The 25,101-nt window shown below is 41.0% G+C and overlaps 1 protein-coding gene across 3 annotated transcripts; it reads right to left on the bottom strand.

Annotated features, from left to right (window-relative positions):
• Positions 1-202: 202 nt before the first annotated feature.
• Positions 203-25,101, bottom strand: NBR1 (NBR1 autophagy cargo receptor). 3 transcript variants are annotated; one of them, XM_049859041.1, is made up of 21 exons: positions 24,771-25,101; positions 21,279-21,389; positions 18,509-18,571; positions 17,793-17,811; positions 17,124-17,146; positions 14,865-15,059; positions 14,437-14,514; positions 13,738-13,952; positions 13,053-13,220; positions 12,345-12,554; positions 10,927-11,086; positions 10,551-10,841; positions 9,560-9,709; positions 8,989-9,064; positions 8,375-8,485; positions 7,949-8,113; positions 6,388-6,802; positions 5,353-5,447; positions 4,610-4,667; positions 3,834-3,939; positions 203-1,775 (listed from the first exon to the last, which is right to left on the bottom strand). In XM_049859041.1, the coding sequence occupies exons 2-21, from the start codon at positions 21,378-21,380 to the stop codon at positions 1,602-1,604; spliced, it is 2,874 nt and encodes a 957-aa protein (XP_049714998.1). In that variant the 5' UTR covers positions 21,381-21,389; positions 24,771-25,101; the 3' UTR covers positions 203-1,601. The 3 variants fall into 3 exon arrangements, with proteins under 3 accessions (XP_049714998.1, XP_049714996.1, XP_049714997.1); XM_049859039.1 differs by lacking the exon at positions 24,771-25,101 and adding an exon at positions 23,656-24,450; XM_049859040.1 differs by lacking the exon at positions 24,771-25,101 and adding an exon at positions 24,310-24,449.

Genomic DNA, 25,101 nt, shown 5'->3' with positions numbered 1-25,101 from the left:
CCGTTCTTTAAGTGGTTATGTACAACAACGGGGTGGACGACCGGACCCATGGCCCTCTTGGACTTCTACAATACGACTCAGGTGGTCAAGACGGGTCCGACCCAGAAGAGTCCCCACGCACCCAATTACACACACCCTGCCGCGCAGCCTTCTACCCAGAAGCCCCATAAAAACCTTCTAAATAATGGACAGCCTGGTTGGCTTGCGGTCTGAATCTTGCTTTTATTTAATAGCATTCAACAGTTATACTGTAAAGAAACAGTATTGTTAACAATTAATTAAAATCACCAGTCATTATAAATACCAACCAAGTTAAATAATACTATTTTAACTATCCTTCCTCCTTTGGGCTGGGGGTCAGATTCTTTTTCTTCAACAGTCATTTTCATGACTGAATCTTTAGCGTTTTTTGTTACCCTTTCTCTTCCTTCATCAACTGCATCCAAGACTCCCTTCTTGGACCTGGGCTCTAAGAAGCAAGCTCTTTCCCACTCATCCTAGGATTAAACCAAAACTTTTTCAGTGCGTTTGCTCCCTACCCAAGTTTTACAAAAATACAGCCTCTTCCTGTTGTAGGGTCTCTAAGGCTAATACCTTTAAACCAACTTCAGACATTCTATATGTCATCAGAATATCCTATACCTCACACACGCTCACTTGCCCACACGTGAACTTTACTGAGATTAACATAGGAGCCTGCCTTTCATTCATGTTTCTATTTCCCCCTACTCTGCTGTAAAATAAGATCTGCCCTGACATTAAAAAAAAAAGATAATTGTTAAATGTACTTTTCCCTTTAATTAATAGAAGGGTTTTCTTCCTGTATAGGATTAGCAAAATATTTCACACTACCTACCTAACAATTTCTTCCCATAAAAATGTATGCAAAATTACTACAATAGACATAATAGGTGCTGGTGGGTTAATTATTTAGCTAGCACACTCCTCCCTCCTTTCACTGAAATGCAGAGACTTAGAAGGTAGATACTCTTAAATACACCAATGGATCTTTAGAAAGCAAAGCCATCAATTACCAAGTCTTGCAGGGAAATGACCTCCTTGAGAAAGGAAGAGTAGCAATGTTTCTGTCATGCTCTGGGTGTCATTTCAATCCACATAGCTACGAGGCTGGGGGTATGGTTAGAGAAACCGTAAGAAGAATTCTTGAGAACAATTGATAGCCTTTCTTCCAACCTTCATTTCATTTAAAAATTGACAATTAACAGACATCCCCATAAAAATATCCACATTAACTAAACAAAAACACTCAGATTTAATATGAGCAGGAAGAAAACTGGCTCCTACAGAAGGTTCAAATTAAACTCTTCAATAGACTAAAATGGAGAAAGGAGTTTTACATAAATCAACTGAAAATCTGTCTTCCTACAATTCATCCAGTGTCTAAAGTGACAATTTAAGTTCTGGTCTTTGATTGGTTCCAAAAAATACTGTATTGCAGGTATTGTCTTGATAATTCAATGATGGGCTATATAAATATTCATCAGATTAAAAAAACAAACAAGGGCTTCTACCCCACACCCCAATAACAGAATAAAGATCATCTCTGAGCAGCAGGCAGTTATTTAATACAAGGAAGCTCTTCAATAGCGGTGGCTGTACCAGTCATTGTTGTTAACCTGAAGGAGCTCTGTCACAACCTGCAGGATGTTGCAGTTGTGCTTCTTCAGCAGCCTTAGGTTCAGCTGCCTGTCACAGAATCCCATTTCAAAGAGATGGGCCATCAAGGCTGCTGTCTGGTCTTCAGAATCTACTGGCTGTGTACAGACAAGAAAAGTAGAACATTTTCTATATAATTTAAGTGCTTATCCATGTAGATCTCTAAATTGTTAAAAGTTTGTCTTGTAAAGCATACTCATCTTCCTAGATTATTCAAAATTCTAGGTAACGTGATACAAGGGTATAGTGCACTTGCCTACCTTATACCAATGGATCTTCTGAGGGGTAAGAAGGATTGGGAAGGCCCTGCTATAGATTAGCTGTGTTTGTGCTGGAAGGAGAAAGGAAACCAGGGGACTGATGAACTGTCCTTGGAACTAGGAAGAGAATACTTCAGCAGAGACTTTCAGAAACAAGCATTCTTTGTCCAGATAAAATTAAGCTCTGGAAACCCAGTGATGATAAACCCTTATTTATAGAAGTGGAAATACAAAATACCTATTTTCAGGGTTCTTGAGAGAATTCCTATGAGAAAGTCTGTAAGCAAGCATGTTGAGCAGAGTCTCTGGCATTTCCCGCTACACTTAATTCCACTGTTCCCTTCTTCCGTCTTATTTCGGAATAGATTACCATCCTCCTTTCAAGGTTAATCCTTCCATGATAACTTTGCTTTAGATCTCATTACCTCAGAAATCTTTTGCCATTTTATATTCTCTCTCATCTTTATCTTTAACCTCTTTCGCTAGTAGCTTTAAAGTCCCACCTATCTTTAAAAATGTCTCTCTCTGCCTTAAGTATCCTAGCTTCCCCTCTATTTTTCCCTTTGTAGCTCAGCTATTTGAAAAGTGGGGCATACTTGCACTTTGAAATTCCTCACGACCCGGTCATACCTCTCTGAGGCATTTGACATTGTTGACCAATTCCCCCCTTATTAAAACTCCTTTCCCTAAGGTCTAGCACAGAACTCTCATTTTCCCCTTAGTCACCTATCTTCTTTGCAGGTTCCTCCTTCCTTCCCTGTTCCTTAAAGGCTGCTTCTTGCCTTCCCTACTCTTCCTGGGTGATTTCATCCAATCACATGGCTCCTGCTAACCTGTATGCAAGCAACTCTCACACTTCATCTCTAGGCCAGATCTCTCCCCCGTGCTCCGTATTTGTATATCCAGCTACATTCTGGGTATCTTTACCTAGCTATGCCCTGCACACCTCAAACTCAGCATCATTCAAAATTGACCTAATTTTTTCTTCTCTCATCCAAATATATCCTTCTTCTTGCATATCTTCTTTTATTAATCACCTAAGTCAGAAACTTGCAATTTATCCTTGACTTCTTTGTAGCCACTTAATCATGGTCTCCAAGCTCTGTCATTTCTACCTTTTAATTATCTTTCCTTTTTCCTTTTTTTTTTTACCTACACATGGTTTCTCAAACTGCTTTCTTTCCCTGTCCCACCCCAACATCCTCACTGTAGTAGAGTGCTTTTACTAAGACCGTGACTGATCTTGTTAATCACTTCCTTAAAACCCTTGAACGGCCTCCTGCTGAGCTTGACCTAAGATCCAAACTCCTTAACACACAGCATAGGAGGAGGAGGATGATCTGTCTCCTGCCTACATATTTGGCCTTTTCTTACTCCGCTTCTCTGACCAAATGGTCCTGCTCCTCAAATCCAACTTGCTCTCTTATACTTCTAAGACGTTCTTCCCAACTACTTTATCTACAATACCTTTCTCTGCCTTTTTCCTGGCCAACACTTTGTCTTTCAGGACTTAGTTCAGACACCATCTACCAGGAAGCTTTCCTGGGCCCCACCAGCCTAGATGAGGTGCTCCATTTGTCTGACAGCACTGGCACAAGATCTTACCCAGTAGAGTAAATGTCTCTTTACCTGTCGCTTCCTAGGCTTTGGGCAGGAGCTGATGTCTTATTCATCTTACAGCCCAAGAGCCTGGAGTAGCTCCTTACACATAGTAAGTCCTCAACCAACATTAGGTTCTTTTCCTTTCCTCCCTTAAGTAACTTGGCCAGTCATGTAAGTGGTGAGGTTGTGTACTAACCAAAGACTAAACCTAAAGCCCATGCCACTCTCCAACCCCAAAGCCATCATTTTCACTTGTGATCGGATTTGGTTCAGGAAAAGAAAACACACACTGACCTGTGCAGTCACTGGTGGCCCAGCAAACAGGACCTTGTATGCAGAGGCAGCAAGAGACAAAGCCCCCTTCACTAGTCCTCCCGGAATGCTGCTCCCATGGTGGTGCCTGTGGAGGAAAACCAAATTATCTCCGTAAACAAACAAACCATGATCTTCCTACAAAGTAATCTGGGATCTAATTGAATCCTTAAAGAAAAATATTTCCTTAAGAGAGAAACATCAAATTTAAGAAGAGAATATGATTGGTTGTTTTATAGCTACAAATTTTGGTTTTATACAGGGCCAGTTCCACTGCTGCAAGATCTGGGCACTGCAGAAAACACACCGCTCTAGGTAACATGCCAGCTTCCAGTCCTAGCTGAAAAATAATAGTCAAGGGCACACTGGGGTACCAGCAGTCCGTCTCTGCTGGGTTATCATCTCAGAGGAAACGCCTTCCAGAGGAAATGTGATTTTCTGGATTCTGTAGGGAAGATCCCATCTTGATACTGCTCTGAGGTGACTGGGAGCAAACAGGCAGATACAAGACTCTCGGGGCACTCCTTTCTGGTTTGGAATGGGAACATTCTTAAGCATCAGCTTTGGACCTTTGCTCAGTGTTGCTCCTATGTTTTAGGAGGAATGAAAACAAGAATGAGAGACACGCTCAATTAAAAAAAAAAAAAAAAAAGGATGAATGACAGCTCTCCTTCCCTGCTCTCATGGGCTCTTTTAAGCAGAAGCAATAGAGCATATCCACCTGCTTCTGGAGAAGAGACTGCACAAGGTCCAGTTACCTTGAGTGGTCATAGCTCTTCTGTCTGCCGTTTACAAGTCCTGATGAGCCTCTGGGCTCTAAAAGCAAAAGAGCTGTTGGTTAGATGCAGCATCCATTAAGTGCCAAGTGTTCTCTAACTCACAGCAAAGCTATTTTCCAGGCAGGTGGCAATCTGATCACAGCATTTGAAGTTCTTTTTCTTTTTTTAAGTATTTGGGAAGTTTTGTGAGGGGTGGTTGTTTAGGTAAGTGATGAGAAATTGTTCAGAATGTAATGCAAGGCGACAGTTTACTGTATCAGAATAAATTCTATAATCATAGCATACTGATTAATTCATAAGGACTTTTAGGTTTCATTTTTTGGGAGAAAGAGTGGGAAGTGACTTTGAAGGTCTACCTGCAACAACTTCATGGTGCTATTCTCTTTACTTTCCAGATGAAGAAACAGACCTATAGGTGTTATACACCTGCTGAACTGCTACAAGGTCACACAGTGAGGAAAGCTGGAACTGGGGCTGGAACCTAGACTTGTCTGGCTCCAAGGCCTGTGTTCTTCCAACTACAGTGCAATGACTACTTCTATGCTGTCTCATATAATAAATGTTAAGCTAGAGTATACAAATAGGAGTATGAGGGAGGAACAGAGAGAAAGGGCAAGTTCTTAAAAATTGCCAAGAAACATAAAGACAGAGAGCCCATGTAATACCTGGTTTCCATTAGAAAGGAGCAGAGAAAAACAGATAAAGCTCAAGCTGGTCATTACCTGCTCTCATCTGATCAGGGACTGAAGAAACTTCTCGGATGGTAACTGGTAAATCCACTCCTGGGGAACCATGATGCTGTGTACAAGGGGGGCTCCTTCCAGAAAGACACAATATTGAAAGTTGAAATGGTACCAATGGTAACGGTGGAGAAACAGTAAACACGGCACAGCAGTGCCAAATTCTCTATGCACACTTCACATTTCTGATCCAGATCAGATGTCTGAATTTAGGGATCAGGTCAGAAGGGCTGCATTCTACTCCTTTTCCTCTTTGGTCACAGTCAAGCTAGAAAGACTGGCTTTAGTTTGGCCACTTATTCTATACTAAGTGGTACTGATAAAGCTAAATGTCTAGCTCACTGGGAGAATGGTTTAAACTATAGTCAACGCTCCAGCATTTTCTACATTATGAAAGCAATGATGCAGAAAGATCCAGTAGAGAATTAAAAATAATTTGTTTGATTTCACAGTACCTTTTTCCCCCATAATGGCTTTAAATTCTTAATTATGCTTAGGAATTTTGTGGACTAATACAAGAATGAGCTTCTGCTGCCTTTGCTTCCAAATCAACAGAACAAGGAGGGGAGATACAGGGATTTTTATGTTTAAAAACTGGCTCTGAACAATCAAAACATAAGTACATTGTACTCAGATAATTAAGGTTGACTAAAAAAAAAAAAACCCTTTCATCGAGTTGATTCTGACTCATTGCGACCCTACAGAACAGAGTAGAACTGCCCCGAACTGTTTCCAAGGAGCACCTGGTGGATCTGAACCGCCAACCTTTTGGTTAACAGCCGTAGCTCTTAACCAGTACGCCACCAGGGTTTTCTAAGGTTGACTACAACGAGTATTTCTTTAAACCCAGAATCCACAAATGCTGGGAAATACAGCTTTTATTCATCTAAATTGAGACTTTACTAAGGGAAATAACCTCTTCCCAGGCTGAAGAAGAAACAGGTTTTGAGATCAAGTTGATTCCTCTCCTTATTCTTCCTCTCCCAAACACCTCAGCAAGGTGGATATGGATGGTACCTGGGCAGCACAGGTGGAGGCCCCACCACCTCTGGGGTTAGGGGCACTGCTTCCAGAGTCTGTGAGGTCATGAGGATGTCACTGATACTGTGCCTCTGCAGCTGGTTCTCCCCTCCAGGGAGTCTCTCCCCAGCCTCGGCTGGTTCCTGCCCAGCCTCAACCCCAGGCTCGCCTTCAGCACCTCGCTCCAGGCCTGGCTGAGAGAGGGCAGAGCTGTACATGGAGTCCCCCAAGGGGCGGCTGGTATCAAAGCACTCAGGCAGGATGATGATGTAATCCTCTGAGGAAGCAGAGGACTGACTCTGAACTTCGTCTTTGAGCTCATCCTCCTCCACAACTTCTTCCTCCGCGATACGGACAATCTCCTCTCTCTCATCACCAAGCTGTCCCTCTCCTTCAGACGAGGCAGATTTCACTATTGGAGGAAAGCAACCAATTTAAAGGTATAAGCTACAAGCAGCCACTGGTGGTACCCTTAGTTGGTAATGCCTTGGGGGTCATGGGCTAGAATTATGAATGTCAGAGAAGAACGAAGAACCAGAGGGAAGGGCTGCTGCTGGAACCATGACCACATTCTAAGTCTGAAGCCATCCAAACCAGACAGACCCAAGGCTCACAAAAACAAGGTAGGCAGAAACATCCAGACATCAGAGAAGTACTGTGAAGCTTAAAATGAGGGAGGCCTCATCCTTTTTCCTCTTCACGTGATGGTTAGAGACAGGGTTCGAAACAAACTGATCAACTAGCTAATAGTGCTATAAAAGTAAATGCTAGGTGGTGAGGACCACAGGACCACATGCATACTTCCCCCTGTTCTTTACAAAAGTAAAGCATGTCCATGGTAGAAAACTGGCAAAATCTGGATAAGGGAAGAAAAGCGCCCAAAGTCCCATCAAAAATAACTACTGTGAGTATTTTGGTCTAAACCCTTCCAGACTTGTTGTTATGCATTTGTACACATGTATATTTAAAAAAAAGTAGACCAAATCACATTTAAGGGCATAGGTCAAATTTCATTACAACAAAATTTTCCATTATTTTGATGCACTAGAATTTGAATTTTTAAATAGTTCTTGAAAAACATGGTATTGGTTCTGATATCTAGAAGTTTCTGATATAAAGGTGTTTGTTGTTTGCTATGGAATTTAACCTTGATGAAACTCAGTTTGGTACTCCTGCCTCTACTGGCTATTTCCTGGACTGTTGCCCTAGGAGAAAGCAGACAATGAGCTGCCAACGGGGGCCTCTGGGAGGCACTCTGCCAGTTTATAGGAAGACTCCTCACTGCAGAGTCCAGGCACCACCAGCAGCTTTTCCTCTGTGGAATGCAGCTGCCCCTGAGGAAGCACAGAGAGGACGTATGGTGGCTTCTTTGTTCCTAAAGCTGTGACTGAAATGGTCAGGCAGCTTATGGACACCATGAGGAAACAAATGTGGCCAGAATTTCTAACAAAGACCACCCTACCTTTACTCTCAAGAAAGAGCACTTCTAACTAATCATGTTTGCCAATCACTATTTGGGTGCCACCCTACTAGGTGGAGGAAATGCGGGGACACTCACTTTGTAGGGACTTTTGTCGGCAAGGTGGGTTGTGATCCGGGGCAGCATCCAAAGTAAGAGATCTGATCACGGTCTCACACACAAACTGGGTCCCACTCAGGTCATCTTCTGCTTCCTCCATTGAAACAGTGCTCTCAGTTTTATTCCTCACTGACACTGTGTAATCTGAAAGAGATGAGAGCCTCATCTATGTTTGGTGTTTCAAATGTCGAGGTGCTTTTGCCATGGTCAGTCACCACCCATGCTCATACTATGGCAAGGAATAGCTGCTATCTGTGCCATCTGAAGGTGAGGAGACTTCAAAAACTAAGATGCTGTAGAAAACCCATTCACACACCAAGGACAGGTTAGTAGGGAGTTGGTATAAAAACAGGGTATAGTATAGAAAAAAGGATACAAATGCTTTATAAATATTTAACCCCTTACCAGGAAGTGCTTTAAATCCCGCCCCTTCACTCTCTTCCTGTATCTGCCCCAAGCCTGGCTTCTCTATTAAAGGACTGTCATGTGGCAGAGGAGACATGCATGGAGTCATATCTGGAGAATGAAGAAAGGAGAACCATCAACCAAGAAATAGCATTGCATCATCACAGTCAGTGTCTAGAAGCAGCAGCTCACAGGCTTCTTGCCTCCTGCAGGGCTAAAGTAAACCCAGGTATGCTTCAAAGTCTGCTGGAAAGAATTTCTCCAGACCATGAGGTGTGCAAGTATCTCAGGCAGATCAATTAATGTAGGAAGGATTATAAACAGTCATCTGGCTTGGGAACTACAGCCAAGACACAGAGCCATGAATGTAAAGGAACAAAGGGATGTAAAACCTCTAGAGATAGATGGAGAGAAGGGTCCCTTGTAGTGGGGAAGCCTCACACAAACTTGTATCACTGCCTCTGGTGGACAACGAGGAAAGAAGGAAACTAGACCTAAGAATGCAGCGTTCATATCACATTGTGGGAGAATAAAATGCTAACTACAGAGTCCATGCTGCAGTACTTTTGGGTCTAATAACAAAATAGACAAGGTGCATCTAGTAACATTCTTACCCACAGGGGTGTTGTGGGGCACTCTCTCCAACTCTTGGACTATGTTTATATCCAACAACTCAAAGGACAACAGGTCCTGGAAAAAAGAGGGGCAATGTCAGGCTGCTTGCAGCGCACACTGGGGGCATCTTCTGTCTCAATGGGACTTGTAGGCCACTGAGCTCTACATCACCCAGATCCAACTCTGTCACATTCATGTCTCACCATAGCCAACTGAGGGGGAGGAGAGTTAAATGGGAACTAGATGTTCAAAGCATCAAAGAGCAGCAAAGAGAAGAAATGTAGTAGGTATGAAAGTGAACCAGATATAAGGTGAAATGCAGAGGCAACTAAAGGGGAATTGTGGGGAAGCACAGGAGTGAGGCCACAATTCAAAGGTGAAACATTTAGTTTAGAAACTGTTCTTTCCATGAGTGAGCTCCCCTGCCACTAACACATCTAACTGGATCACAGTGGGCATAATCTTGACCGTCCTGGGCACCACCTAAGGCTACCACCTTCTCATTAATGTGGTTAAACACTTTCCCCAATGCTCTCTGTCCCTCATCCCTCAAAGTGTCGAATTCCCCACCTGGGCAGTCAGAAGATCCACAGATGGGATGTAGAGCTCCCTCTCCCTGGCAATCTTTTTTATCTTCTGAGGGATGCAGGTCCCTGTCCTTTCTGTCTGCTCAGTCACTTCATCAAGCTGAATTTCTTCTTTGGCCAGAAGAAAAGCTTCCTATAGAGACAAACCATGAGGACAGATTTTAGGCCCTCAACCAGTTGATAAGCCTCCAGAAAAAATAAAAACACTGCTGCATCTCTACATCTTCTAGCTTTTTGTGTTCATATCATTTTAGATTCATAGAAAAGTTGCAAAAATAGTACAGAGTTCACATATTGCCCTATACCTAGCTTTCCCTACTGATAACAACGTACATTAACCACAGTACAACAGTCAAAACCAGGAAATTAACACTGGTTCTTTTTCTCCCCTTTCATTTGCATTTTGTCAATATTCTACCATGAGTATGCATTACTTTTGTAAAGAGGAGGAAGTATGCATGCGGTCCTCTGGTACTCACCACATAGCATTTGCTTTTTTTTTATTAATAGGGCACTATTAGTGATTACTCCAAAATTTAAGCAATTATTATTCTAGAAGTACCCTACTAATAGAGGTAAGTTGCCTTAAAAAACTGCATACCAAGTAACATCCAGGGCAAGGTTTCATTAATATTTAGGGACCACACACAAGGGTTATCTCAGGGGAGAACAACGTTAAAGAGCAAAACTATCAGTCCACTAGTTCCATAGGCCAGGCCAGGCCACCCTTCTTTCCATTGGGCAGCAAAGAGACTGGCCAAGCATCACTACAGTGAGAGAGAAAAGCACTCAAACAAAGCCCTTGAGGACTAGGCTGGATTTCAGCATATAAATGTGTTGGGGTGGGGAAGAATGGGTAGTCTTTCATGAGCTCTGAAAGAATGACCAGCTATGAGTAGGCTCTTTTCATTTCAGTCACCGCTTCCCTAACTCTAACTATATTTGGATACTGACCAAAGCCCATCAGTGCTCACCTCTTGCTGGCAGGTGAGATCATCAGTTTTGCTTGAGTTGATCATGCCCTTTTCATTGTTACCAGGGCTCTCTGTGGAGGTGAAAGGATCCACTATGATACTGCACCAGACCCGAGGCCCAAACTGCTGGCCTTTATGAGAAAGTCGCCAATGAGAAGTATATGTTCCCTCCAAGGTTGGGGCGATGAATTCCACAGATACAACTCCCACATGGCCGGCTTTCAGGCAGGGAACCAAGACATCTTTCTTTTCTGTAGAAGCCAAAGTCAGGTTTCCCCACATGAACTTGAGCTGAAAAGAACAGTGACAAGGGAAAGTTTGTCAGCTGAGTACTCTGCCACTTCACATCATCTTCACAATTTATGGGAAAGAATACCTTTGTGTCTGCACTCCATTTTATGTTTCCTGTATTTTTCATCCTCCAATGTTTGATGAACTTGGTTCCCGGCTGAAGGTGAGTCCCATCAGGCAAATTCTCATCCACAAATGCTGCGCTGAGGGTTGGTATAACCGGGGCACAGGGCTGCAAAGGGAGCCTGAACAGAAATTCACGCACTTAGTCATTTGCTATTGGATGTGATGGCCTGGAATATCCACCACTGTGGCCTGGGCGGCTGACTGTGACTCTTGAGGATGTCCTACTGCATTTGCCTTAAAAAATACTAACAAAAATTTAATAAAAAGGTTTGACCCCTGAGCTAAGAAGCCATGGTGAGGGTAATCAAAAGGATCCATAAATAGAATAACAACAGAGCCAAGCTCTTGAAACACCTGCTAATTTGCTTCAAATACAGGCTGCTTCCAGTGAAGAGAGGTCAAAACAACCCCAATTCTGCAACCTACTAGTTTTTATCTTTCTGAGGAGGGCACCAAAGCCAGTGTTAAATATAACTCCCATTCAGCAAATGTGCTCTTAGGTATTTACTCAAGCGACATGAAAACTTATTTACATAAAAACATGCACACGAATGCTGCAGCTTTATTCATAACTGTCAAAAATTGGAAGCAACCAAGATGTACTTCAAAAGGTGAATGAATAAACAGACCATGGCACATCCATACAAAAGTGTATAACTCAGCAATAAAAAGAAATGAATTACCAAGCCACGAAAAGACATGGAGGAACCTTAAAACGCAAACTGCTAAGAAGCCAGACCAAAAAAGCTGTATGTACTGAATGATTTCAGTTATGTAACGTTCTGAGAAAAGCAAAGCTAGAAAGACAATGAAAAGATAAGTGGTTGCAGGGATACAGGCAGAGGGAGGAAGGGATGAACCGGTGGAGCACAGCAGATATTTAGGGCAGTGAAACTATTCTGTACCATACTGTAACAGTGGACATATGACATTAAGCATCTGTCAAAACCCACGGGACTGTACAACACAGAGTGAGCTCTCATGCAAACTACAGACATTAATAATAATGTAGCAACACTGGTTCATCAACTGTAACAAACGTACCACAGGAACGAAAGACACTAAGAGAAGAAATAATGTGTGAGGGGGAGAAGAAATAATGTGTGAGGGGGAGGGGTATATGGGAATTCAGGACTTTCAGCACAAATTTCTGTAGACATAAAACTACTTTAAAAAATAAAGCCTATTAAAAAAAAAGTCTATTGAAAAAACAAACGACTACTGAACTACTCTTTAATAAAGCTAGGGTCAAAGAACAGGAAGTTTCAAGGGTGTGGGTGCTAAGTGTTATGAATAAATAAGACAGAAGTTGACTGATGTTTTAGTGTTAGAGAGCTGAACCTGAAGTCTTGGCTCCCAGCAAGCCCCCAGGCTTACATCAGGGTGTTAGACTGCAGCAAGCTCTCGGGTCGGCCCAAAGGAGACTTGGGGCTCTGAAGTCCATGGATGGAATTCCACAGATGAATCTTCCTGTGGAGTTTAAGCTGCTTTTTAAGTTCCTTGACCTCCGCTTTACGCTGTTTCTTCTCAGCTCGCAACCTTTGCTTTTCTGCTTTAAGAAAGTTCTTGTCAACCTGTTTCTGAAGCCTGTGAGATAATAAATTGAAGTCTTAAAAAAAAAAAACAAAACTTATAAGCTTATATGTGACAGACTGACTTGATTTGTAAACTTTCACTTAAAGCACAATGAAAAATTATTTAAAAAAAAAAACCTCATGAACAAGACTTGAAGATATTTTGGGCCAACTGCAGCCTCCATCAGTATCAGCTTCTAGTTTAGTTTCTTAATTTCATTCTCTAGCTATCATTTCCATTTCATTAGCTTTGGGTAACTGTCTTCATTACTGCGTATCAACTGAAAATGAGCAGGAACTAAGGAGACTATCTAAACTTCTGTGACTCACACCCTGTCACCAGAACCAAGAAACCAGAGAACTGTTTTGCTGTGTACATTTTTACAATTAAAAAAAAAGGAAAAAAAAAAGGCCAAAATGGCAAAATTTTGTTATATATCTTTTACCACAACAAAATTTTTTTAAAGAGGAAAAACAAAAAACCCTAAACACCCCATGTAGATGATTTTACCTGACTTGTTCCAGGGCAGCTGGAAGGCGAGGAGTAGAGAACTTTGAGTGTGAGAACGGTTCAGAGGATCCCATGACAGGTTTCCGCAACTTCAGTAGGACGTGGTTAGAGTCATGGTCATAAGGCCCTGCCTCACAATCTTCACAGATATTGTAGGATGGGCACAGGCTGTGGGGAAAAGAATGGCGTGGTTCAGAATGGCAGAGTGGGAAGTGCCCAAGGCAGGGAGATAAGAGACCAGACCTGTCTATTTGCTCTATTGCCAGCTAGCAGGTAATCGGAGCATGTCATCTGACCATGCCATGTCTCAGTTTTCCTCATAAATAAAATGGGGATAATAACACTTAACCTATATCTATTTCAAAGGGAAATCTATAAGATGAAGCAATCTATGAAAGCATTTGGAACAAGAGGGAGACAACCTTTGGTGACCTAATTTTGTCTCGGGGAACATAATTTTGCCTCATTGTTAATCCAAGTGCACATCTGAACACAACAATCTGAATACTTAACTCTCAACTCAGATATCATGTGAGTGAAGAGCAGTTTGTGTTTCCAATCCAGAGCTACTACATCTAACGCTCAGAGATAGAATACACCCAATTTCCCTTACCTATCCAGAATGCCAGCAAGGTTGTTGCTCTGAGGACTACCAATAGACAACTATTCCCAAGTTACTGCTCACCTGCACTGGTAGCGCACACCCACGATTCTTTTGTGGCAGCTGCTGCAAGCAATATGCCAGTTGAACTGGTTTTCTGGCAAAAACAGTGTATCATCTGAAATAGGCATTGAGACTTCTGAGGGACAGGAACCCAAGGTTGGGCTTTGGAATACAAGCTTCTCATGTAATTTCTGTTCAAGCTTCTCAACTGTTTCTTTAACCACTTGCTCTCTGAACTAGATATAGAATAGAAGGTAGGGAAAAATTCAGTACCAATATTAGAAAAAGGTGTGAATATATTAAACAGAACTGAAACCTCGCAGTCTCTAGTATAATATAAGAACGTGATAAATAACTAATAGCAGCTGAGTGAACGGATGAAAACATAGCAAAAGGTCTATTCCTTTCACAGCTACACTGGTTCAAAGAAAATACTATGAAATCTTTTCAATGAGTTAATTTCTAACTGCTTTCTTCGCAGGCACAGAGATTTGTCCTTCTCTCTTACATTTTTAGAATCAGACTCTTCCTTTTTCTGGGTACCTCACTGTAAAAGTTAAGAGCTTTCTTGACTGGAGCTGCTCTAGTTTAGAAATTATTAACTACCACTCTTCATTCACCTGCACCAGAGGCAGCAGCCATCTGGGTTTGGCTTTCTATTCTTCCACATTCTACCTGTGTCAACGCTGCTGCTAAAACCAAGCAAGAGAGAACACTCACTGTCTCCAAGTAGCTTGTGAACCAGCCTGGGGGCTTGTCTTGAGGTTGGTCTGCATTGCATGGAGCACGTGGAAATTGCTACAAGAAAACACAATCCAAGATCTTGGTGGTTACTTTTTCCTTCTACTTAATTTTCCTGAAATGTATTATTTTGAAGTTTCTTTTGTAAAGTAATATAAGCGTATGGTTAAAAACAAAGCAAAAACAAACAAAAAAAACTATCAAATAGCATGGAGGAGTATGGAAAACAAAGTCTCTATCCCACTCACTCCCCCTCTCCAGAAGTAACCACTGTTACCAGTTTCAATCAGAGATGAAGAAGGATCACAACATCCTTCAAATCTCTGATGAATATTTCAAATTACGGACCAAAGACAAGGAAACATACGGTTAGCAAAATTGTACACACAGGTCCATTCAATTCATACCTGTGTTGCAGGCGCCTCTGGGGGCCTCATATCTGATCCCAAGATTCTCACCAATGAAGAATAATGTGCAAGTGGCTTCTTCCCTGCCCTGGCAGCTAGTCGTTTTTCTGATACAACTGGTGTTGAGGCTTCATCCACAATGTAGTATCCTTCATGAACTTGCATCTGCAGTTGGTTTCCCTGTTTAACTGCCATCTGAGAGAATACATTATGAAACAAAATCATATTGTGTGAGTCTCCTTTTCCAAATGGAATTTCAAAAACACCTAAACAGAAGAGTGTGATCAATTAATTATATGGGACAATATCGGGATTTGTGTTTGTTTTATTAAATCAAACGACACATACACTGTTGATGATCAACTTGTTGCTCTGCCAAGAACTGTAATTAGGAATGGTTTTGTTACTAAAAATCAGGACAAACGTAGCCTCACAGTGTAGCAATTTATTAGACCAGATGTTTCATCTGAAATAGCTGGGTTACTACTTCTGTGTAACTGGTTTTACATAAGACTCCATCTAGGGACTCCAATCTTAATTTTCTAAAAAAGCTGATCCCATGCTAAGAAAACTCAAGAAACTTAAAACTATGTTCTGCAACTAAGTGTTTATTTTTTCACTAATAGTATTTTGGAAAACATGCTTAACTGGTCACCTCCTTTTTAAAAGCATCTTCCTATAAGCCCTAACTTGAAAATGGTACTTCAAGGAGCATCTGAGGTTCCATGAAGGTACTCCAGTGTCCAAGATTTTAGGGGCAACATCTTCTAGTACCCCAGTGTCAACCAGAACAGCTCTTCTTTTATCTATTTTTACCCATTAGATTTAAGATTCCATTTACAGAGAGCATTTCATGGCCAAAAAGTTTGAAACCTGTTATTCTAGACCAGGAGTCAGCAAATGCTTGCTTAAAAGGCCACACAGTAAATATTTCAGGCTTGGAGGCCATATGGTTTTGGACACAACTATCCAACTCTGCTGCTGTAGCACACAAGCAGTCACACACAACACATAAATGAATTGGCGTGGCTACGTTCTAATAAAATTTTATTACAAAGCAGGCAGTGAACACAGAGGCTGGAGTTTGTCAACCCCTGTTCTAGACCATAACCCACCAAGAAGCTTTTAGTAAACTGTTTGGGAGGGACTGTGGGAAAAACTGCTCAAGAAAAGACTGCAATGAAGATGTGTCAAAATATAAGGGAATCTTAAAAACTATACAGTACCATATATGAAAATGTAAAAATATTCTTGCTTTGCACGGCAAGACAGGCTTACATAAACATTAGGTTCCTGAGGTCTGAGCTTCCTGACAGGATGCTAAGAGGGGCTGGGGAAAGGCAGAAAAGTTACGATGACCTTAGAAGACTTTTTAGTGAAACTACTATAGCTTCTAAGAATATGGAAAGAGAAAAGCCAGGAAGAGTAGGACAAGAGTGAAGGGGGTAGAGGACCAGCATGCTAGAATAGCTTAAGGGCAGGGAAGAAATAGGAAAACCACAAAATAACTGAAGCAGAAGGGAAGAGGAATGAGAGATTATATACAGAAATAGGTATCTCAACTAAGGAAAACCAAGGAAAAGATCTGAATATCCAAAACAAAGAGTGAGGCTGGTAAATAAGGATGCTCATGCAATAAAACTGGGAACACATTGGTTACACTGCTGAAATAAGGATATCAGTTTTGTCCAGCAGCCAAAAAGGGTAGACTCAGCCCCAGTTAGAAAAAAATCTTGCCTTTCCCTCCCTAGAATGAAAGTGATTGTCAAAAATAACTCAGTCTTGGAATAGAAGCTCATAAAAGATAGTCAAACCTTAATTAGAAAAGCGGTAATGAAAAGACAGGCTGATACACCAGAAAAATAAATGCGTTTGGGGAATGCTCTAATGCACCAATGTCTTAAACGAGAGATTGTATGCAACTCTGTACCTTAAATTTTCATTGTAATGTTCCATTTGGAATACTGCGAAGGAAGGAAATGACAAAGACCAACCAGGAAGCTCACTGTATTTTTAAACACTTGGATGGTGGCACAAAGATCAGCAACGAGATGGGAAGAAAACTGGGGGAAAACTTTACATGAGGAGCTCCCTTTTGCTGGATGGTATGCCCTACTCAGTACTATCTCCCTAAAAATAGGTTTCACTGTGTTTACATTCATTAATAATTCCTCTTCCTGGGTAATGGAATTCAGGTTTGAGCTTCAGTCAATAAACATTAAAAAAATTATTTGGAAAATGATACAAAATAACCATTACCTTAAGAGCTTCTTCATATTCTCCTAAAAGGACAAAAAACAGACATTGTGATAATTCTTCACTAGCCTAAAAAGATTCTAGTAGGTACAGGCAACCCTGACTTTTTAGAATTCTTAGCTTACAATCCTCAATATATGAACAGCTACTACCTTTTTGATGACAAATTCTCTTTTCATCCTGGAAGAGAAGCTACTGCAACAGTTCTCTGCTTTAAAGTCCCCTTTCTTTACCACTGGCACCCTCCAGCTATGAGACCTCGACCCAGCTCCCTCACTCTAGGCTTACTGAACCTCAGAACTCAAGAGAGTTCATGGATAGTGTTTATAAATCAACATGAATATATATACACAAGTTAGGGACAGACGCAACATATTGGGAGGCATGTGGTTTTCAGAGTAGCAGCATTTGAAATATAAGAGCAGCTCTCCTTAAAGCTGTCCTTACGGTCCATTTGAAGTCATCACTGTACATATAAAACACTGCTATATAATAAAAATCCCCTATGTAACTTATGTCCATGGATGAGTGAGTGCAATGTCAATTTATTGCATGCCAAGTTCTAATCTAAAACAAATGTTGTTACAAGGTTTGAGTGTAAATGGAAATGCATAAACCCGTGAACAGATAACGCTTTTAAATAAAGCTGAACAGGTTCCCTGAGGGACTTACCTTGACTGTTGATGGACACCTGTAAAAGGAAAAAAGCAACAGTGAATTACAAGCATCTCATCAACTCAGCATTTCTGTTACTAAGACCAGCGTCACAGAATAGACACAAAATCTCAGCCTAGGGGTTCAGCTTTTCTAGTATCATAAGCAAGTGATGAATAATCATTAAAGAATTTTATTGCTTAATTACTGTGCCCTCCATTATTCCAGCCATATCAAGAGACAGCATAATATAGTGGTTAGGAGCCTGGGCTCTGGAGCCAGAGGGAATGGATTAAACCCTTACTCCACTACTTCCAAGCTATGTGCTTCTGGGCAAATTACTTAACTTCTCTGTGCCTCAGTTTCCTCATGGATAAAACAGAGATGATAACGTACCTAAAACACAGTACTGCTGTTAATCTGATACATTATAGCCACTCAATAAAGGTTACTATTTTATTACAAACTAACTGGAAGCTTGGACTATATTTGAACTTAAGAACACTATGTAATTTTAAAGTTATCTCTCAGATAATCTTCTTCAAACTGCTTCTGCATTTCTCAACTCCATCTCAGATGGCACAACTCTGCTTAGAACAGGCAATTAGCAAATGCATTTAAATCCCTGAATAAATGAGATAAACACTAAACTTTTTGTGCTCTACATCAATCGCTCCTGAGAAATCAGATCCCTATTCTGGATGGCTGGCAGTGGCTACCATAAAATACTTTACCTGTTCATTCTCCTCATCCAGGTATTTTATTTGAATAGTGTTCAGATCAAATGAAACTTTTACCTGCAAGTAAAAAATATACTATATGAATAAGACATCAAAAAGTCAAATTGTGACAGAAACTTAGAAGTCATAAAAGAAAAGATGGGCATATTTTATTACATAAAAATTAAATATTTCTATATGGTAAGAAGTACCATAAACCAAGTCAAAAGACAACAGACTGAGAAAAATATATGGAACCCATAATAGATAAGGAGTATCTCTAACATACAAAGAGCATCTGCAAAGCTGCTAAGGATAAGATTAACAATGCAGGTAAAAATATACTGAAAATTCACAGAAGAGGAGATCAGCATGCTTAACAAATATATGAAAAGATATTCGACCTCACTGGTAGTCAGAACAATGCAAATTAAAGCAAGGAGATGCCATCTCATCAGAATGGCAAAAATTATTTAAAGCTACAACATCCAGTACTGTCAAGAATTGAGGACACGGTCATTTATTTCTGTGAGTTTCTACAATCGTTCTGCAAAGCAATCTGGGTAACAGGTATTAAAATTTTAAATCACATACTGTGTGACCCATTAATCTCACTTGAGGTTATATGTACAGAGGTATACCTCCTGCATTTTATTTGGAGGAGCAAAAAGAAAAAAAACTGGAAACAATCCAACTATTTATTTTTCAGTATGAAATGATTAATAAATTATGGTACAACAATACCCACAATATTGTGAATTTTCCTTGGTTTTCAAAAGAACGAGCTTTGGTTGTTATCTATAGAACTATGTCTATAACCTACTATTGGGTGAGGAAAGCAAGCTGCAAAATAAGCTTGATCCTATATGATGTCTGTATGAATATGGAAAATGTGGGTAAGCACATACAGGGCTGTCATTAACACCGGTTACCCCAAAGGGGTGGGAAGGAGGGAGGGAAGAAATATGAACTTTTCCTTTTTATATGTTTGGATTGTTTCACTTCTTATAATGGACATGTATTACACTTTTATAATCTAAAATTCAATAAAGGAAAAAACCTGTGAGAGCTAGAACTCAATGGGACTGCCCTGTTTTTCCGGTCTTACAAGCTTTCCACCTCTGACAGCGTGCAGCCTTACCACTTTTCTATGGCTCTCTATTACTGGAAAATATTTGAGTTTTCCCTATCTGACAGGTTTCCACCTTACACAGGTTCTGGCTTTCACAGGTATTACTGTACTAGCAAAAGAAAGCTAACTGTGTTCGATTTTCAGACTACTTGACAAACAAGATCCAATTCCTTTCTGGATAACCATCTGTCTAGAACAGTATAGATAATTGCTGGAAGGCACAGGACTAAACTTCTTTTAAAGTCTCCACCATTTCCTTTCCTTTTTAGTTACCATCACATATAACCAGATAAAAGGAGACTTTTACCAAATAGTTTTGTTAGATAGTCAGTCATGCAGGAAGTAAAATATTCACCAGTGCAACCTGAACAGAAACAGAAGAGTACAAAGGGCAAACTAAGATCAGGAAAAGTATTAACAAAAATTAAAGGAGCAGCGGAACTGCTGTCGAAGCACCCAGGACAGTTTTTGCTGCTCAACTTTGAGACACTCAACCTCTGACCTAGCAATAAAGGCAATCTATCAGCTTTTGTAAAACACAGGTTATACCTTTGTTGTTGTTTGGTGATGTTGAGTCGGTTTCAACTCATAGCGACCCTATGTACAACAGAATGAAACACTGCCCCATCCTGCGTCATCCCCACAATCGTTATTATGCTTGAACCCATTGTTGCAGCCACAGTGCCAATCCATCTCGTTGAGGGTATTCCTCGTTTCCACTGACCCTCTATTTTACCAAGCATGATGTCCTTCTCCAGAGACTGATCCCTCCTGATAACATGTGCAAATATGTGAGACATGTTCTTGCTTCTAAGGAACATTCTGGCTGTACTTCTTCCAGGACAGGTTTGTTCATTCTTTTGGCAGTCCATGGTATAGTCAATGTTCTTCACCAACACAGCAATTCGAAAGCATCAATTCTTCTTTGGACTTTCTTATTCACTGTCCAGCTTTTGCATGCACATGAGGTGACTGAAAACATCAGGCCCACCTTAAGTCTTCAAGGTGACATCTTTGCTTTTTAACACTTTAAAGAGGTCTTTTGCAGCAGATTTGCCCAATGCAGTGTGTCATTTGATTTCTTGACTCCTGCTTCCGTGGGTACTGATTGTGGATCCAAGTAAAGATGAAATTCTTGACAACTTCAATCATTTATCATGATGTCCCTTATTGGTCCAGCTGTGAAGATTTTTGTTTTCTTTATGTTGAAGTGTAATACACACTGAAGGCTGTGGTCTTTGATCTTCTTCAGTAAGTGCTTCAAGTCCCATTTCTTTGGTGGCTCAAAAACAGTAACATATCTGCTCCCAGGCAAGAAAACATTCCCCTGGGGCCTTGTTGGGGTGCGGCCCACACCAATTCATTCCTCAAACTATTTCCAATATTAACAGGTCTTTGAAATCATTTCACTTAAAAAATAATTTTACCTTCCCTTTTTAATCTCTTCAGAAGGAACTTATCTGTTTGTTCCCTTTTATGGGGCATATCTCCTATATGAATGCCCAACTCCTGACAAAAATAATTTCCCAAAAGACCCAGAAATAGTAAATATGCCAACCGTTACAGCTATGGACAACCATTTTAACTATAGCTACAAATAGCTACCTAAAAATATCTATGCTTAAATAATGGAGAAACCAAAGTAACACTCACCATCGCTTCTATATCCGCCCAAGTTGTATTTTCTGGATCAGAAACCAGAAAGCTTTGAGTTTCATTTTTAAAAGTCACATTTAGAGTAACCTGTGGTTCCATGTTGTAGGGCTAGAGTTGAAAAGGTGGGTGAGAGATAGAAAACACATTAGAATGGGTTCTGTAAATTGCATAAACACTCAGGCATTCCACAAATACTTCTGTGCACCTAATATATACTATGCATGGGGAACACAGCAATGAACAAGATAGAAAATATCCCTGCTCCTATAGAACTTACAATCTAGGGGGTACTTTAAAACAGATCTCACTGTTAAATAACAATTTTTCTTTCCAAGAAATAAAAATATTAATGCTAAATCTATGCCATAAAGATTTGTACTTATGTAAGTCATAAAAATGACTCTCCACATGAGAGATAGATGTCTACTGAGAGTATTTACATTTGGGCCACACTCAGAAATCATCTAGATTTTGTAAAATCCTTATGGACTTTCATGGCATTTTATAATGACTTACTAAACCAATACCTATTGAATAGGTGCTAGTAGCAGGAAATACTAAGTAAGGTGAACAAAACAGATAAAGTACCCTCAGGGAGCTTACACCCTTGCATGCCTGAAAGTAACATTCTACATTTTTCTTGAAGAAGCAATCTCTTCCTAAGCTAAACTGAGGTTCTCCACTGGATCAATTTAAAAAAGTTAGAAGCCAAAGTTCCAGCCAAGAAACTACACTTTCAACACCCTTCATCCTAGTTCACCTGTTTTTTGTAGTCTGCTAATTTTTTCACTGGGAAATTTCAAACAACATAAACGTGGAGAGCAATAAAGACCTAGCTACAACAATCAATTCAAGGGTACCCTCATTTCCTCTACGCCACCCCACCACTCTCCTCCATCACCACCAACACTGGATTGACTGTAAGCAGCTAATGTTTTAAACAAATGACAGTTACCTAATTAAAATTTAAAATTATTTATTATAAAATTCCACACCTATACAAAGGTAGGATAATATAATGAACTCCTATGGATCCATAACCCAGCTTCCACAATTTACCAATCCAGGGTCAAGATAAGAATATTAAAAACTCAACCACGACACTATAATCATGCTTAAAAAGTTAACAATAACTCCTTAGTAGACATCAAACATCTATTCTGGTCAGCTGTTTGTTTTTAATTAAGAAGTTTACGTACTGGTGAGCTGGTTTGTATTTATGATGCCTTTACGAAAAATAGCTGAAGTTGTTTAAATCTAAACTTAAATTGTAGTGAAAACAGTCAGCTCTTAAACATATTCAGCAACAAATATTTAATGAGCATCTACAAAGAACCAGATTCTGCTGCAGACACAGGAGATAGGAGGTGTGCAAGAAGTCCTGGGAATTTACACTGTTATGGGGGAGCAAAGGGATCAGAAGACTTGGGGTCCAGACATGGCTCTATTAAGTTACTAGCCGTATAAGCTTGAGCAAGTCATTTAACCTCTGAGCTTCAGATCCTTTACCGGTAAAAAAGGTTTAATACCTTTGTTTTGCCTACCTCACAATATCATCATAAGATCAATGTGTGTGTATAACATTCCCTGAAAATGTCGTTCAAATATAAAAAGGATTATAATAAACCAGTCTTTAGAACTCAAAATTTGTTTTCCAGTGCTGTCCACTGCCCTGTGAAGTAATACAACTGAGACTATCATTAAAAACGACCTTGAACTCTGAGGATCAGGATTTTTTTAAAACTCAAAACTCAATTTTTTCCATTCTATGTCGCCACCTAGAGCCAAATTCACCTCCAAAATAATGCCAGGGAGTCTTGAGTGCCAATCCTGCTGACATCTAGAATTCATTCACATGGAATGCGATCCTTAGGGTCCTTAAAATTTGGAGAGGCTGTCTGTCCAACTCCCCAGGAACTCTGGGCAAAAAATCAGGGAATGGGAGTGACTGACAGCCTGCCAAAAGTGGATAATTTGAAATACATTCCTACTTTCCAACTTCTAAGACACACAGTTCCACATTTTGGACAGCCCAGCAGGAAACGAAATCTTCCTTCCTTTTTCTCAAATTGGAAATTAATTTAGGTACTTTGGAGCTCATCCAGCTGGTCGGCTGATGGGGAGAAAACAGGAAGTGGGAGATTCTAGCTTAACTGGGCCATATCCAGATCTTCATAAAGAACTGCCTATCTCTGTTTGGCTTTCCTGTGAAAACTCTTTCAGCAAGAGCATCGATCTTGAACTTGTGGAAATAAAAAGCTATAGTTAGCCCCATCTGCCCCTATAGGTTTAACGTCAGTACAGCCAGGCAGCTGGGGCCTAGGCCTTCAGATTTCATAACTGGCATTACTGTAAGCTCATGCCACTGACTCACCTTTGCTTGGCACAAAGTCATCTCTTCCTCTATGTCGATTTTTTCAACCCTAAAAATCCCTTTAATAAAGTAGACCTACAACTGGGAACCTGAGCTTTGATTATTCTCTCCACCAGAGGCCTGTAGAAGCTGTAAGTGCTTTAAGATGACCTGAAAGCTGGGTGTTTGACAATAAAGAAAAACGATGCCTTTCCAATACAGGAAGTCCCTAACCAAGGAGACCTCTTTATAAGATTCTCAAAAAGGAGTATGGGGTAAGAAGAGTCTGTGAGTAGTGTCATTCTTTTTTTCCTAGACATTTTTATCCTAGTCTTACAGTTTTCATTTCCTAGCACTTCATGCCCCCAAGATAATGTCACCACTCAGAAGATTTCCTCTCATTTTCTTTGCCTAGCCCTCTTCGTGCTGGGAAGTTTCGGCCTTCCTTTGGCATAAGCTGGGCGATCCGAGGTACCGACGCTTCATCCTTCCGGCGGCATCCACGCCCTCGTTCCCTCAGACGAACGGCTCTCTCACTAGGTTTCTGAAAAGGTCGGCTGCCCCCACACACAGAATAAGTCGCCCCTCTCCTTTGCAGGATTCCTCCCTACGACCTCCTCAACCTCCTAAGTGGGACGTGACACTACCCCGAGAGAACCTCGGGTGCTACCTTACCAGCTTCCCGCCCCCGGGGGGCGCCTGCCCGAGGCCACTGCAAGGACTGTTCGCTGCCAGCTCCACTGCTACCCCTGCGGGTTGAATCTAACATGGCGGATGGAGACAGGGCCCAGTCCTCTGTGTCTCTGAGTTTCCGACAAGACGATTGGTTCCTGCCATTTGTCCCTCAAAGCTACCACCCCATTGATTGGCCAAGCGTTCTCTGGCGAGGCGGGGCAGGAGCAGCCTAAACCGCAAAACAATAACAAACATTGGAAGAGAGGGGCGGAACTACGAGCGCGCAGACGTGGACCAGAGCAGATTTCCACTTCCCGGGCAAATTCGGCACCACTTTGCATTCCTTCAAGTTACTGACCTTAAAGGACTACTAGCCGAGACTTGCGGGGCTGGATGGGAATTGTAGTCTTCCTAGGATTTGTGGGTCCTTTAGCCTTTTTTTTTTTTTTTTTTTAGCCTACCTTCCGCTGTCAAGATGCGAAAACACGATAACACTCCAATCCATAGGTATCGAGGTTCATAAGAGAGCGGAGGTCTCTAATTTAGCAACTCGGTTTCCGTGAGAATCGTGTCTGCTTCGGGTATCGGACGCACTGCTCCATAAGACTACAGCTTCCAAGGAACCCTGTGGCTAAGGCCTTTCGTTCCGCAATGCATGCTGGAAATCGTAGTACCCCCCCCCCACCAACGTCTTTATTTACCTAAACTGGAGATTTCCATTGCGGCAGAAAGAGCAGGGGAATACGCCCTTATCTTACGATTGTTTTGGGCACTATCTGGCACCCATATTCG

The sequence above is a fragment of the Elephas maximus genome, chromosome 19 (genome assembly GCF_024166365.1).
Source record: "Elephas maximus indicus isolate mEleMax1 chromosome 19, mEleMax1 primary haplotype, whole genome shotgun sequence".
Lineage (NCBI taxonomy): Eukaryota > Metazoa > Chordata > Mammalia > Proboscidea > Elephantidae > Elephas > Elephas maximus.
This window is presented reverse-complemented; position numbering and strand designations above follow the sequence as displayed.